Source organism: Electrona antarctica, assembly GCF_951216825.1.
Source record: "Electrona antarctica genome assembly, chromosome: 18".
In the NCBI taxonomy this organism is placed as follows: domain Eukaryota; kingdom Metazoa; phylum Chordata; class Actinopteri; order Myctophiformes; family Myctophidae; genus Electrona; species Electrona antarctica.
In genome coordinates, this window is record NC_136799.1 from 38,934,698 (window position 1) to 38,947,288 (window position 12,591).

The 12,591-nt window shown below is 42.0% G+C and overlaps 1 protein-coding gene across 1 annotated transcript in view; it reads left to right on the forward strand.

The window, feature by feature from the left end:
- Positions 1–12,591, forward strand: part of tyro3 (TYRO3 protein tyrosine kinase) — a 31,717-nt gene that overhangs the window by 2,642 nt on the left and 16,484 nt on the right. Inside the window, exons 2-3 of the mRNA XM_079527711.1 lie at positions 1,653–1,836; positions 9,667–9,767. Of these exons, the coding sequence (XP_079383837.1) occupies positions 1,653–1,836; positions 9,667–9,767 (285 nt within the window). The remainder of the gene's footprint in view (positions 1–1,652; positions 1,837–9,666; positions 9,768–12,591) is intronic.

Consider the following 12,591-nt stretch of genomic DNA (forward strand, 5'->3'; position numbering starts at 1 on the left):
TTAGTTTAGTTTAGCTCTTGTTTGTTAGGTTCAGTTGTACTTTTGTATTTTAGGGATTTGAGTTAGTGTCATCATTGAGTCATCATCGCCTTTCTTTTGTTTTCTCATCCATCACCCTGTAATGTAAGTCACTCCATCATTCAGTGCTCACAGAGCCATCCTTTGTAAAGAATTATTCATCATACATGCACTTAAGCCACTAATATTCAGTTTTTTGATTATTAAATAAATACACTTTTACGAGCTGTGTTCTTCCATAAATGTTACGGGCAGGTTGCCCCTAGACTCCAGAATAGTCCGTAACAGCAAGTGCAGACATTAGTGAGGACCTAGTATATGAAGATAGGTTGAAAAGTGGTGAAGTGGTCCTTTAAAGCTCTATTAAAACAAAATTAATAGAGCTTTAAAGGACCACTTCACCACTTTTCAACCTATCTTCATATACTAGGTCCTCACTAATAAACATGATAAAATGGCACCATTTCTTTCTACTCTGTCTGTGTTCATAGGAGGGCTGTGGGCAGTTACAAAACCCGTCCACCAGTGACATCATCGATGGGGAATCCAAGCTAATAGAAACTGCAGGCTTTCTAGTCCTGAAAAGTTGCAATGCGAAAGTGGAAGCCATCGTTCTCACGATAATACAAATCTAAACATTTTTGTAAGCGAAATTCTTAATACAGCACCACAATCATTTTAAACACTTCATCCATTTATACGTTGGTTATTAAAACAAAACAAAAACATTTCGTTTACTGTCTGGTGGTCAGAGGGAGGAAGTGATGTGTTGATGGGACCTCAACTTCAAACTACAAACCTCTAATGGAGGACCACATAAGGGCCTCATTAAAGTTCCATGTCCTCTCTTTGGAAGTAAAAGTCATTAGATCTAACTTGACCTGATTGAATTTAAATTGACCTGTAATGGACCTGGTTCCATTTGGTTCCATTATGGGTCCATTTGGTTCCATTACCAAATCTGGTAGGTATCTGTTGTGTCCGAGTGTCAGGCTAAGAGGCACTCAAGATAGGGCCCTGGGTACTCTGACAAACGGGTACAACGGATATTGCATAAACGGGTGAGACATGCATTCCTGACTTTCACGTTCCCGAGTAGGCCGGTGCCCATTAAATAACCCATTGGTTGTAATATTTATCGTTTCTGCTGGTTCCTGAGGACTATAGTATTTACCAAACACAAGCGGAAATCGTGGTGTTTCATGCAATGTTATCGGTTTGCACTTGTTATCGGTGTGTTTGGGCTTCAGTATGTGTGTGAGTGAAATAGTGTCTCTCTCTCTCTCTCTCTCTCTCTCTCTTTGTCGGCAGGGGCATTCAGAATGTGTACATTGTTGTTAGTGGGAATGAAAACGTAGGCGCCTAAGATGCGGAGCAAACGGGCAACATTCTGCTATCCACATTCTGTTTGGCAGCACCCCCAGAGGCAAATTCAAAGGGAAACAGGGCGCTGTTTTTAACTTTTTTTTGCCTATGGGTTCCCAGATTGCTCTCCCGCTGATCGAGCTCTGGTCTGTGGTGATGTTCATATTTGAAGTTTCCCCCGACAGAGACGATACATATGATAAGGAGATGAAGAAGATCATCATCATCATCATCCTCATCATGGTGTCTTGTCTCTGTCCCTCCCCCAGGGGTGCGTTTCACGGAGCATCCGTCCAATCAGACGGTGAGCCAGGGCAACGCGGTGCGCCTGGGCTGTGCGGTGGAGGGTCTCAGCGAACCCGACATCATCTGGAGGAAGGATGGAGAGAGACTCTACAGCACCGACCAGATGTACATCCTGCTGGGAGACCACCACTGGGAGACCTTCCATAGGTAGATGCACACACACACACACGCACGCACGCACGCACGCACGCACGCACGCGCACACACCACGTAAACCCTATATACCTACTGGGCTAGAGGGAAAGGATAGAGATACCCTGACAGGATACTGAGGAAGATAGATCCAGGAATGGAAAATAAAATGTCTGAAGAAATGTGTATATGTTGTGAAGTAGGCCATCAGCACTTGGGTGTAGTAAGTGTATTTGTATTTGGATAGGACTGTTCCCAGTGCTTTGGCATCGTCCATGTCTCAGGGGATCTTAATCTACTCTCTCTCTCTCTCTCTCTCTCTCTCTCTCTCTCTCTCTCTCTCTCTCTCTCTCTCTCTCTCTCTCTCTCTCTCTCTCTCTCTCTCTCTCTCTCTCTCTCTCAAGAACAGAACACATTTTCTGCACTGTGCAAAACCAACTGGCTTGTTTGTTAAAGTGGTAATTCTCCTGCAGTTATTCACATTGCTGAATAGACGATGTCAGGAGTCAGGACATTCCACGGCATGGTGGCAGAGAAGTAGAATTAATCTTTTCCCATGTTTGTGCTAAATATTGGGGGTACCAGATCGGAGGCGCTCCCTCTGGAGAAGTAGTTAGACAAGTATGTGGGCACTGAGTCAGTGCCCACATACGTACCCTAGCTCTGAGTATCTTAAAATTCCAATCCTAATGATATTTGCTTGGAAAGTGTGTTGGAACTAGGTGGCTCTAGGCCGAGTAGTAGTGGAATCAGTTTGTTTTGGGAGCTCTGAAGTTCAGCAGTCTACATGGAGATCTCTGATGGCCAGTGCCCAAGACTTTCCAAGTTTTAATTCCTATCCAAGTGGACCACATTACAATTTTGGATCTAGAGATATAATGTAATTAACCGAACGTATATAAACTTGTATCAACCAAACTTATATCAAACAATTTTGACAGTTTTTATTTTTTATGATCACAGATTGGATATCAACATTATTCCAGTGTTGTTGTCTGGTTTTGGTTATAACTACTCAAAATCCAAATCTATTAGGATAAGGATTAAAAGTTTGAAACTATTGGGCCCTGGCCGTGTGAGAGGAGTCTCTCCCACACTGTCTGTTTCTAGGCTTCCCTACCGTCTGTCTCTCCCACACTGTTTCTCTCGCTCTCAGCAGGTTTTTTAACCCCATCAAGTCGTATCAAAGTTTATTTGGAAAGGACAAAAGGAGACGCATAGTTTGAAGTCTCATTGCTCGGTTACTGTTGTGTTCTGTAGAACAGAATGTAGTAGGAATGTAGTTCAAACACACATGACCTGCACTTGCTTATAATCCTGCCAATGTCACGTCACTGCTGTGCGGGCATGCGCGTGTGTAATTACTTTCCATTGGCAAGTGTTCCAATGAATCCAATATAGTTATTATTTAGTAACAAGCTCTTGTTAATGCTTTTCATTGGTTCAATATTTATAAAAGTTAATGAAACACAGACAGACCTGACCACTTTCCAACCTTGCCTCCCTATTTCGGGCATTTCAACGTAGGCTGACTATTGCATGACAATGGATCAATTTGTGAAGAAACGCAACGCAAAGATTAAATATGGAGATACAAGGTTTCTTCGCGACAGTAAAGATATCGTCGCTGTCGGGCAGAAACCTCTTATCGAAATATTCTAACTTTTCGTAAATGAACCCCATACTTAATCATACTACACCGTCACACTAGACTAAAGCATCAAACGTAGCAGATCTACAAGCTTGAAATGCAGCGTGAAGCGACACGAAGCGTGTTTTGAGCTTGTAGATCTGCTACTTTTGATACTTTTCGATTTGAACCCTGAAAAGTCACAGTTTTGGACATATGAGGTTTCCACCCGACCGAGACGGTATGTATGCTGGCCTCCAGACAGTGGTAGTGGGTGTGTTGGCACAGCTGGTCTTCAGTCTCTAATGACTGAGTGCTTTTTCATCGGTACCGTTTAAAAAGACACTCTGTTTGATTTCTGCCCGACTCCTTGTTGGCTTCATGAATGTTGGTAGTTCTGCTAACAAAAGTCTTTGGCCCGGGTTGCATAGAACCTCTATTTAAACCCTATATATATACTTCATTGACCAGCGTTCCCTAGGTCTCTATACCAGCCCCCCAAAAAAACTTGTGGTAGATAAGACAATGGCTACAGTTATGATGATTGAAGACTGGGATGAGATACAAAGACAGTTTATCCTCATAATCTCAACAAAACCTGAACCAGACCTTGATCACCAAAACAGGAGGAACCATGCATTAATAATGTTTCTGCAGGACAGTGTTGGTTGCCTTGAGGTTTTTTTCTGCATGTGACTTGTTAGTTGTGGGAGATGTTGTTGAGATGCAACCTAAGATGCTTTGTGCCTTGAGAGGTTTGTTGAAGTAACTGGAATAATACGGTAAACAAAAGCCTATTGCCACAAAGATACAAAGAACAAAGCCAACCCTTTTCCTTTTTCAAAATGCATATTTTCTTTTTTCACTTTATTATTATTGGTATTAGTCATAGTTGTAGTATAAGTGGTGGCAGTAGTATTTTATTTATTTATTTCGCATACATTTATTTTCCTTTTAACCATTTGTAAGTTTATATATAGTATACACAGGGTACATGAATGTAGAGATTTGTATTATACAACATATCTCTGCTGTCAGGAGGAAACCTCATAACTCCAAAATGTTCATTTTTCAGAAAATGAAAAATATACATTTCAGGAAATTAAGAAAACCTTATATTTTTTTTGAGTGGTGTAAACCACTCCTACAACTGGCTTTGTTAGTTTACGTGTCTGTCCGTTTACGTGTCTGTCCTACCAAAATGAGCATGGTTGCTATTGCTTTAGCAGACATTTTGAGGGTCCAATGGAGTTAAGAGGTTTTGTCCAAAGCACTTTAAAGGGCGTTCAATAGCACTGATTTATGCAACAAAAAAAAAATCAAAGACCTCAAAAATAGACTTATGAGGTTTCCTCCCGACAGCAACGATATTATGTAAAATGTGTATGAAAAGCCTCCTGTATGAATGTAACCTTTACTCAACCAGCTGCTGCCATGGTGACCCAGAGGGCACCATGTAAACAAACAGGCAAGTGGAGATAAAAGCAGTCTAATGCAAACAATGCATCATATGACCTGTAGAGCAAGATTGAGAGTCACTACACGGCAAAACACTGTTTTAATTCATCCATTTGTAACTCCCAAGAGTGTACAAACAAAGGTAACCAAATAGACCCTATGGTTACATTTGTAAACTCTCAGAGTTAAAGGTATATTCAGTGATTTTACTTAATTCAAATATCACTTTTTTTTTTTTTTTTTCTGGATAATCCTCCCTACTATAGAGTGTGCTGACCATATAAGGAGTTCCTCCCTGTCCCCAGTGAGCCCCTGGGGTCAAAAAACCCTAGTTTCAGTTTTGGTGGCGGGTGGCAAAACCGTCATCCAATCAGGATGAGAGGGGCCTTCCTCCAATCATGATCGAGTGGGGGCGGGCCTTGGTGCACATGCTGTTGGCCTGTTGCACTTCCCCCCACTGTAGAGCGTGCATGTGCACATTTTGTTACCGGGGCGGACTGGGTGGTTTTCCAAATCACCCAAATCACTGAATGCTCCTTTAAATATAAAATGAAGCATTTCAATGTGTGCATTCATTGCCAAGGCCAGACGTAATAGACCTGTGATTCTCAACCTATTTCAATTCAAGGACCCACACAGTATGAAGTATTGATGGAGAAAACATGTCACAGTTGTGTGATAATGTTCTCTTCTGGGTGTCCTTGGTATACAAAATCTTTTCAGATGGGGATCCGTGGCCAAATGTTAATGCATATACATGTGGGGGTCCTTAACCCATTTTGACCTGAGATCAGATTCTAAAAATGTCTGTTTGAAAATGACAAAGCTATGTTTCTATGTCAGTGGTTCGATTTTTCAAAAATAGCAGACCTACAAGCTCTTAGCGCGCCACTCGGTGGCGCGCTATGAGCTTGTAGATCTGCTATTTTTCAATAGCTAAAGCATAACATAATGCTAACACCAAAAGGGGTTCCCGCCCACTTAAGACATGCATGCGTGAGAACCACTGATATAGAGTAGTAGGCCATGTCTCAACACAGAGCAGTCCATATCTTAATGTGTCAACTGGTTTCCAAACTCAGCACAGTGACCGTCCGTATTTTCTCGTGTCAACTGTTTTCTTGCCGCTAACCTCAAACTGACTGCTACTGACCTGCGTTGTCATGACATGAGCCACTGACCCAGAATGCCCTCTGTTAGTCTGAAAGGTGTCTATACTGGTTGTGTTGGTCACTGTCTTATGTGAACACCCCAGAAAGTTTTTAAGTTGCTCAAATCAGTATTTAGATATTTGAAATTCATATTAGCTGCCCCGCCCCCTTCCTAAACCCATTGTAACTTCAAACTCCATTTTAACCATGACAGATTCATCAAAAACACCCGTCATTTTTCCTGGTGACTGATACTGTCCTTCTAATACGTGAGGTGCCGTGGTTTGTCAATTACGGTTTTCATTTATTTTTAATAATTGTTTTTTGAATAGACAGAGGACCCCCTGGGAGACGGAGAAGACTAAAGAATAAAAAAAATATATAAAAAATAATAAATGAAAACGTTAATTGACAAACCATGGCCCCGCACGTATTAGAAGGACAGTATCAATCACTAGAAAAAAATGACAGGTGTTTTTGATGAATCTATCATGGTTAAAATGGAGTTTGAACTTACAATGGGTTTGTATAGGAAGGGGGCGGGGCAGTTAGTATGAATAACAAATATCTAAATACTGAATGGAGCAACTTAAAAAGCCTGTCTGGGGTGCTCACATAAGACTGAGTAGACGATGAAATGACCAAACGTTTTTTTGAAATTGAAATAGGCCTATCCCTTTAATGCCATGGCTTTATGGATGTTTTTAATTCAGCTCAGCTTTATTAGTCAGATATGTAGGTTAACACGAGGTGAATGGTACAATGAAATGTGTTGCACAAGAAATACAGGCCAGCTCATTAAGAGTGCTAGTCTCCATTAAAATAGATTAAAAAAAACAATTTCAAATTCAAAAGTAGCAGATCTACAAGCTCAAAACACGTCGCTTCGAGTTTGTATATCTGCTACTTGATGATCAAGTAGGGCGTTACTTTACAAAAACAAAAAACACAAAAATTGGAATATGGAGATGAGAGGTTTCTGTCAGACAGTCTTATATATTATAGTAAAAGTAAGTAATACAAAGGTGACAGGAGGCAAGTATATACATAAATAAATATTTCACATTTGGTGCAGCAGTCTACAGCCTCGATGTCTTCTACCGACTTCTGTTTAGTCTGGATAGTGTATAGTTCAGGGATTTACAAGTGCTTTAGGGCACATGATCACCCACTGCCACACTGTTGTAAAATCCACCTTTACTTTGACCGTCTTATATAGGTCAACAATGTCCTGATAAGACCTAGTAGCAAAGAATGTTGACAACACAGAATGCAAATACTGCTATTCTGTACAAAAAAAACAAACCCAAGCAGGGGTGGGCTAGATTCACAAGTCAGTCTCTAAACCAGTAGCCTCGGAAACCCAGACGTTTTTTTTTCCATGGAGACTAAACCAGTGGTTCTCAAAAGTTCCGAAATGATTTCGGCTCGTCAGAAATTTTCAGTAGCACCGAAGAGCCGACCCTCCGAACCTCAAATGACGTCACATTGTAGGCTCTACAGAGCCGAACCGACTTTTATTCGGCTCTAAAATAGGAGTATGAATCGGGCCTCACTCTGAGATCCAAAGCAGAGACTTTAGGGTGGTGCTTCATATTGACACAGTGATATGATTGGTCTGCCCACCACCACAGAGGCTGTGGGTTCGAATACAGTATACACCACCATGGTGCATCTGTCTTTGTCGAGTGTCTATTGAAGAATCCCTCTGTGGATTTCATCTATATGAACACAACTCCCGGGCGGGGAGGGTGATATCACTGCTGCGGGAGGAGTAGGACGAAGTCCAAGACTTAAGTCCTCCTGGTTGGGCCTCCCCACTGGCAGGTGAGTCAGTAGGATATACAGGATAACAGTGTCAACACACAAATGTGTGTGGGGAGGAGTTTATTGGCATAGACTAAATTGGGGAGAAAAAGGGGTAAAAGAGGTTTTTGCTGCTTTCAGCAACACCATGGAGTGAAACAAAGTAGGGAGCACTTTGTTTCCTCAGTGTTGAAATGGAGCTCAAGGCCCCTATCTGACCCACTCAGGTCACTTGCTTTTTAATGCTTAAGCGCCTTGGTGCTCGCTCAGACAGAGCCAGGTACGTCAGCGTCCTCTGCCTTGGTGCTCAGACAGAGCCAGGTACGTCAGCGTCCTCTGCCAGTACCCCGACCTCCTGGAATGAGCTTCAACATACTTTAAAGATCACACCGTCGGTAGGTCTGTTTAGAGCAACTTGTGGGGGAGGCCCGATAGCCGAGTGGTTAGGGTTTTAGATGTGCTATTTATGCACGCACGCACATCCCAAAATCATATGTATTTGGCTACGGACTCCTATCTGAAAATATGTTGTGCCAGGGACCCCCCCCCCCCCTTGTGCTGTGAGCTTGTCTGCTATTTTCGAGAACCATTGTTCTTATCTAAAGTAAACCACTGTTCTAAATCCTGAAAAACGTATGTTGCGTCTAATATATTTAGCTGAAATCTAAATGATTGCAGATGCTTTCCCGGTTTTAGTGAGTCAGATCCCAGTGCCAGCTGTAACTGTGTAACCCATGTTGTGTTCAATACGATAAATGGATGCTTTGTAATGTCGTTGAGCATGTGAGTCCTGTATGTTCATGTACTGTGTCAGGAGTTTGTTTGTTGTTTAGTTTGTTGATTCAGTCTCCTCGCATGTCAATTGGTGATTGCCTGTGTGCAAGTTCAGATCGGCGGGTCACTTCCTGCAAACGCAAACGTACTGCCCTTGGCAGATATTGGTCTGGCACAGTTTGAATTAGAACATTTCGCTCACCCCAGAGTTGTGGGTGACCAATCAGATCCCACTATTCAAAGTGAGACTTTTTAGCTGTGACGTTGGGATCTGTTTGTAAACGCCCCTTGGAAATAAATCTTCCACACCGAACTTCCAGACTAATATCTATCTACGCAGTGATATTAGTCTGGCCATGCCAGGCTATCTGAAAACATCATAGATTAGAAATAAGAAATAAAGTGACATGCTTCACATTGGCCATCTCTCTCTCCCTTGGGCTGTGTGAAGTAGGGTGGTCCCGATCCGATCACGTGATCGGAAATCGGGGCAGATCACGTCATTTTCAAATGGGCGGGATCGGATCGGGAGCAAAAAAACACACGATAAAACAAATCAGGAAATCGCTAGTATCGATATTATATCCATATCATGATATTATACTGGATATTGTCTGTGATTTGGGATATTGTACTATTGTGATATGGCATAAGTGTTCTATAAAAATATAAATATCTGATCGGGAAAAATCGGTATCGGCAGATACTCAAAATCGAATAATCGGAATCGGATCGGGAGCAAAGAACCAGCACTCTGCCATTCTGCTATGTAGATATACTGGTACACAAAGCTGCAGTGAGATTCCACCGTTTGGGACATTCCGTTCCATAGCCTGAAGGGTTGTGGGACATTCGCAAATGTAATTTCCCTGAGATTAACATTTGTATTTGAGTATCCCTGGTATAGGGTGATGACAAAACTGATTCTGACTTGATATTTTGTGTGTGTGTGTGTGTGTGTGTGTGTGTGTGTGTGTGTGTGTGTGTGTGTGTGTGTGTCTGTGTCTGTGTCTGTGTCTGTGTCAGTGTCAAGTCTGTACAGCAGCAGGACGCAGGACAGTACTGGTGTGAGGTGGAGTTCCACAGTCTGACCTACCACTCCCAACCTGCCTGGATCACTGTGGAGGGTACGTGCACGCACACACGTTTGTATTACGTGTTTATGAACAATATTTTTAGATTTTCTTTTCCCCAGCCATTTTTAAACGTATTAACTGTAAGCCGACAAATAGCTGATCTGCACAGTGCACACACAGTGGTGTCTACCGGTATGCTATATAGGTTTCGGGGGGAAAAAGCGTGTAAAGTCTGCTAATCATTTCACCCATTGACCGAGCATTGGTGAGCGTATAGCCTATATGTGTGCACGTCTTGCAAGGAATAATTATGGTATACCGTCTGAAAAGAAAACGAAAAAAGGCTACAGCACTGGATCTGCATGACTCCAGCGAGCGACTAAAGTCGAATCAGGCAAAAGAATCTATAACCCTAATCCCGTAAACCTCACCTCTAAATGGCTGATCCTAACAATAACCCCATCCTGAGTCGTTTTCCTAATTGTAAAATCTCTAAAAAATATTTTTTGACCATAAAACAACCATTTGTCTTGTGAGGACCAAGACAATTATTGTCTATTTCTCAAATTCTACTATACTTGGTGTGGGGACATTTGGTCTGTGCACGCACGCACGCACGCACGCACGCACGCACGCACGCACGCACGCACGCACGCACGCACACACACCCGCACACACGCACGCACACACACACACACACACACACACACCTCTCTACTCCATTGGTTGTCTGTCTTGTTATGAATGTAAATAGCGGTTATGTGTGAAGTGTCTACATCATGTCAGTAAAACGCTGAAGCCACACTGTGATCCTCCACATGTTTAGCCTCATGTCTGACTGTACCTCGTGCTGTTTACATTTCTGACTAATAAAGTCTTCAAATTGTGTCACAACAACAACTCACTGACACTGGACCATACGTTAGTAGTAGAAATGATCGATTATATATATGTTTTTAAATCATAATTCATTGTAATACGTTTTTTATTTAAACATTTAAAAGAAATACCGAAAATCGGTAAATACCGAAAATTCGCTACTCGCAATGGTCCAAACATTGAACCAAACATTGAACCAATTAATCAATCTGCAATGAGATATAAATAGGGCTTAAAGGGGTAATTCACACAAATAGGAGTCTCAATAAGGTCATCTGCCGACTGCCGGTCATTATTGCCAAATTATTGGTTTAGGAATACGACAAAAAAAATCCCCATGTGCTTCATGGGGTGTGTAATTGATAAAATAAGTATTAATTTGGGTGCAATACTCCTTTAAGTTTTTTATCTGATTACCCCCCCCCCCCCCCCCCCCACACACACACACACACACACTCACAAAATTATTCAAAAGGATTTGATTAATCACAAACGCAATCGATAGAATAATCGCTAAGAAAATAATGGAGAGTTGCAGCCTTGCATGACTTCACAGTCACACTATCATCCCATGTCTCTATTAATAAGTAAGTAAGTAAGTCTCTATTTATAATTCATGCTTAGTTGACAAAATTATATGTTATGACAATATGTTTTTCTGTGAGTTCTTCGTCCAGCACAGTGGTTCTTGAGGAGGTTCCAGAGGTGGTCCCCAGCTAAATGACAGAGAGTTGTTAACCAAATGGACCCTTATAGATCTTTAACTGTTGAGAGTGTACAATGTTACACTCTCAAGAGTAAAACTATCTGCATTACTTCATTTACAAGAAGTCTTGTAACGTTTGCCTGTTGTTCAGTCCCATATTAACAGTACCTCCCATTCACTCCCATTCACTCCCATAGTATCAGTACATCCCATTCACTCCCATATTAACAGTACCTCCCATTCACTCCCATATTAACAGTACCTCCCATTCACTCCCATATTAACAGTACCTCCCATTCACTCCCATTCACTCCCATAGTATCAGTACATCCCATTCACTCCCATATTAACAGTACCTCCCATTCACTCCCATATTAACAGTACCTCCCATTCACTCCCATTCACTCCCATAGTATCAGTACATCCCATTCACTCCCATATTAACAGTACCTCCCATTCACTCCCATATTAACAGTACCTCCCATTCACTCCCATATTAACAGTACCTCCCATTCACTCCCATTCAGTCCCATATTAACAGTACCTCCCATTCACTCCCATATTAACAGTACCTCCCATTCACTCCCATATTAACAGCACCTCCCATTCACTCCCATTCAGTCCCATATTAACAGTACCTCCCATTCACTCCCATATTAACAGTACCTCCCATTCACTCCCATATTAACAGTACCTCCCATTCACTCCCATTCAGTCCCATATTAACAGTACCTCCCATTCACTCCCATATTAACAGTACCTCCCATTCACTCCCATATTAACAGCACCTCCCATTCACTCCCATTCAGTCCCATATTAACAGTACCTCCCATTCACTCCCATATTAACAGTACCTCCCATTCACTCCCATATTAACAGTACCTCCCATTCACTCCCATATTAACAGTACCTCCCATTCACTCCCATTCACTCCCATAGTATCAGTACATCCCATTCACTCCCATATTAACAGTACCTCCCATTCAGTCCCATATTAACAGTACCTCCCATTCACTCCCATTCACTCCCATATTAACAGTACCTCCCATTCACTCCCATTCAGTCCCATATTAACAGTACCTCCCATTCACTCCCATAGTAACAGTACCTCCCATTCACTCCCATTCAGTCCCATATTAACAGTACCTCCCATTCACTCCCATATTAACAGTACCTCCCATTCACTCCCATTCAGTCCCATATTAACAGTACCTCCCATTCACTCCCATATTAACAGTACCTCCCATTCACTCCCATTCAGTCCCATATTAACAGTACCTCCCATTCACT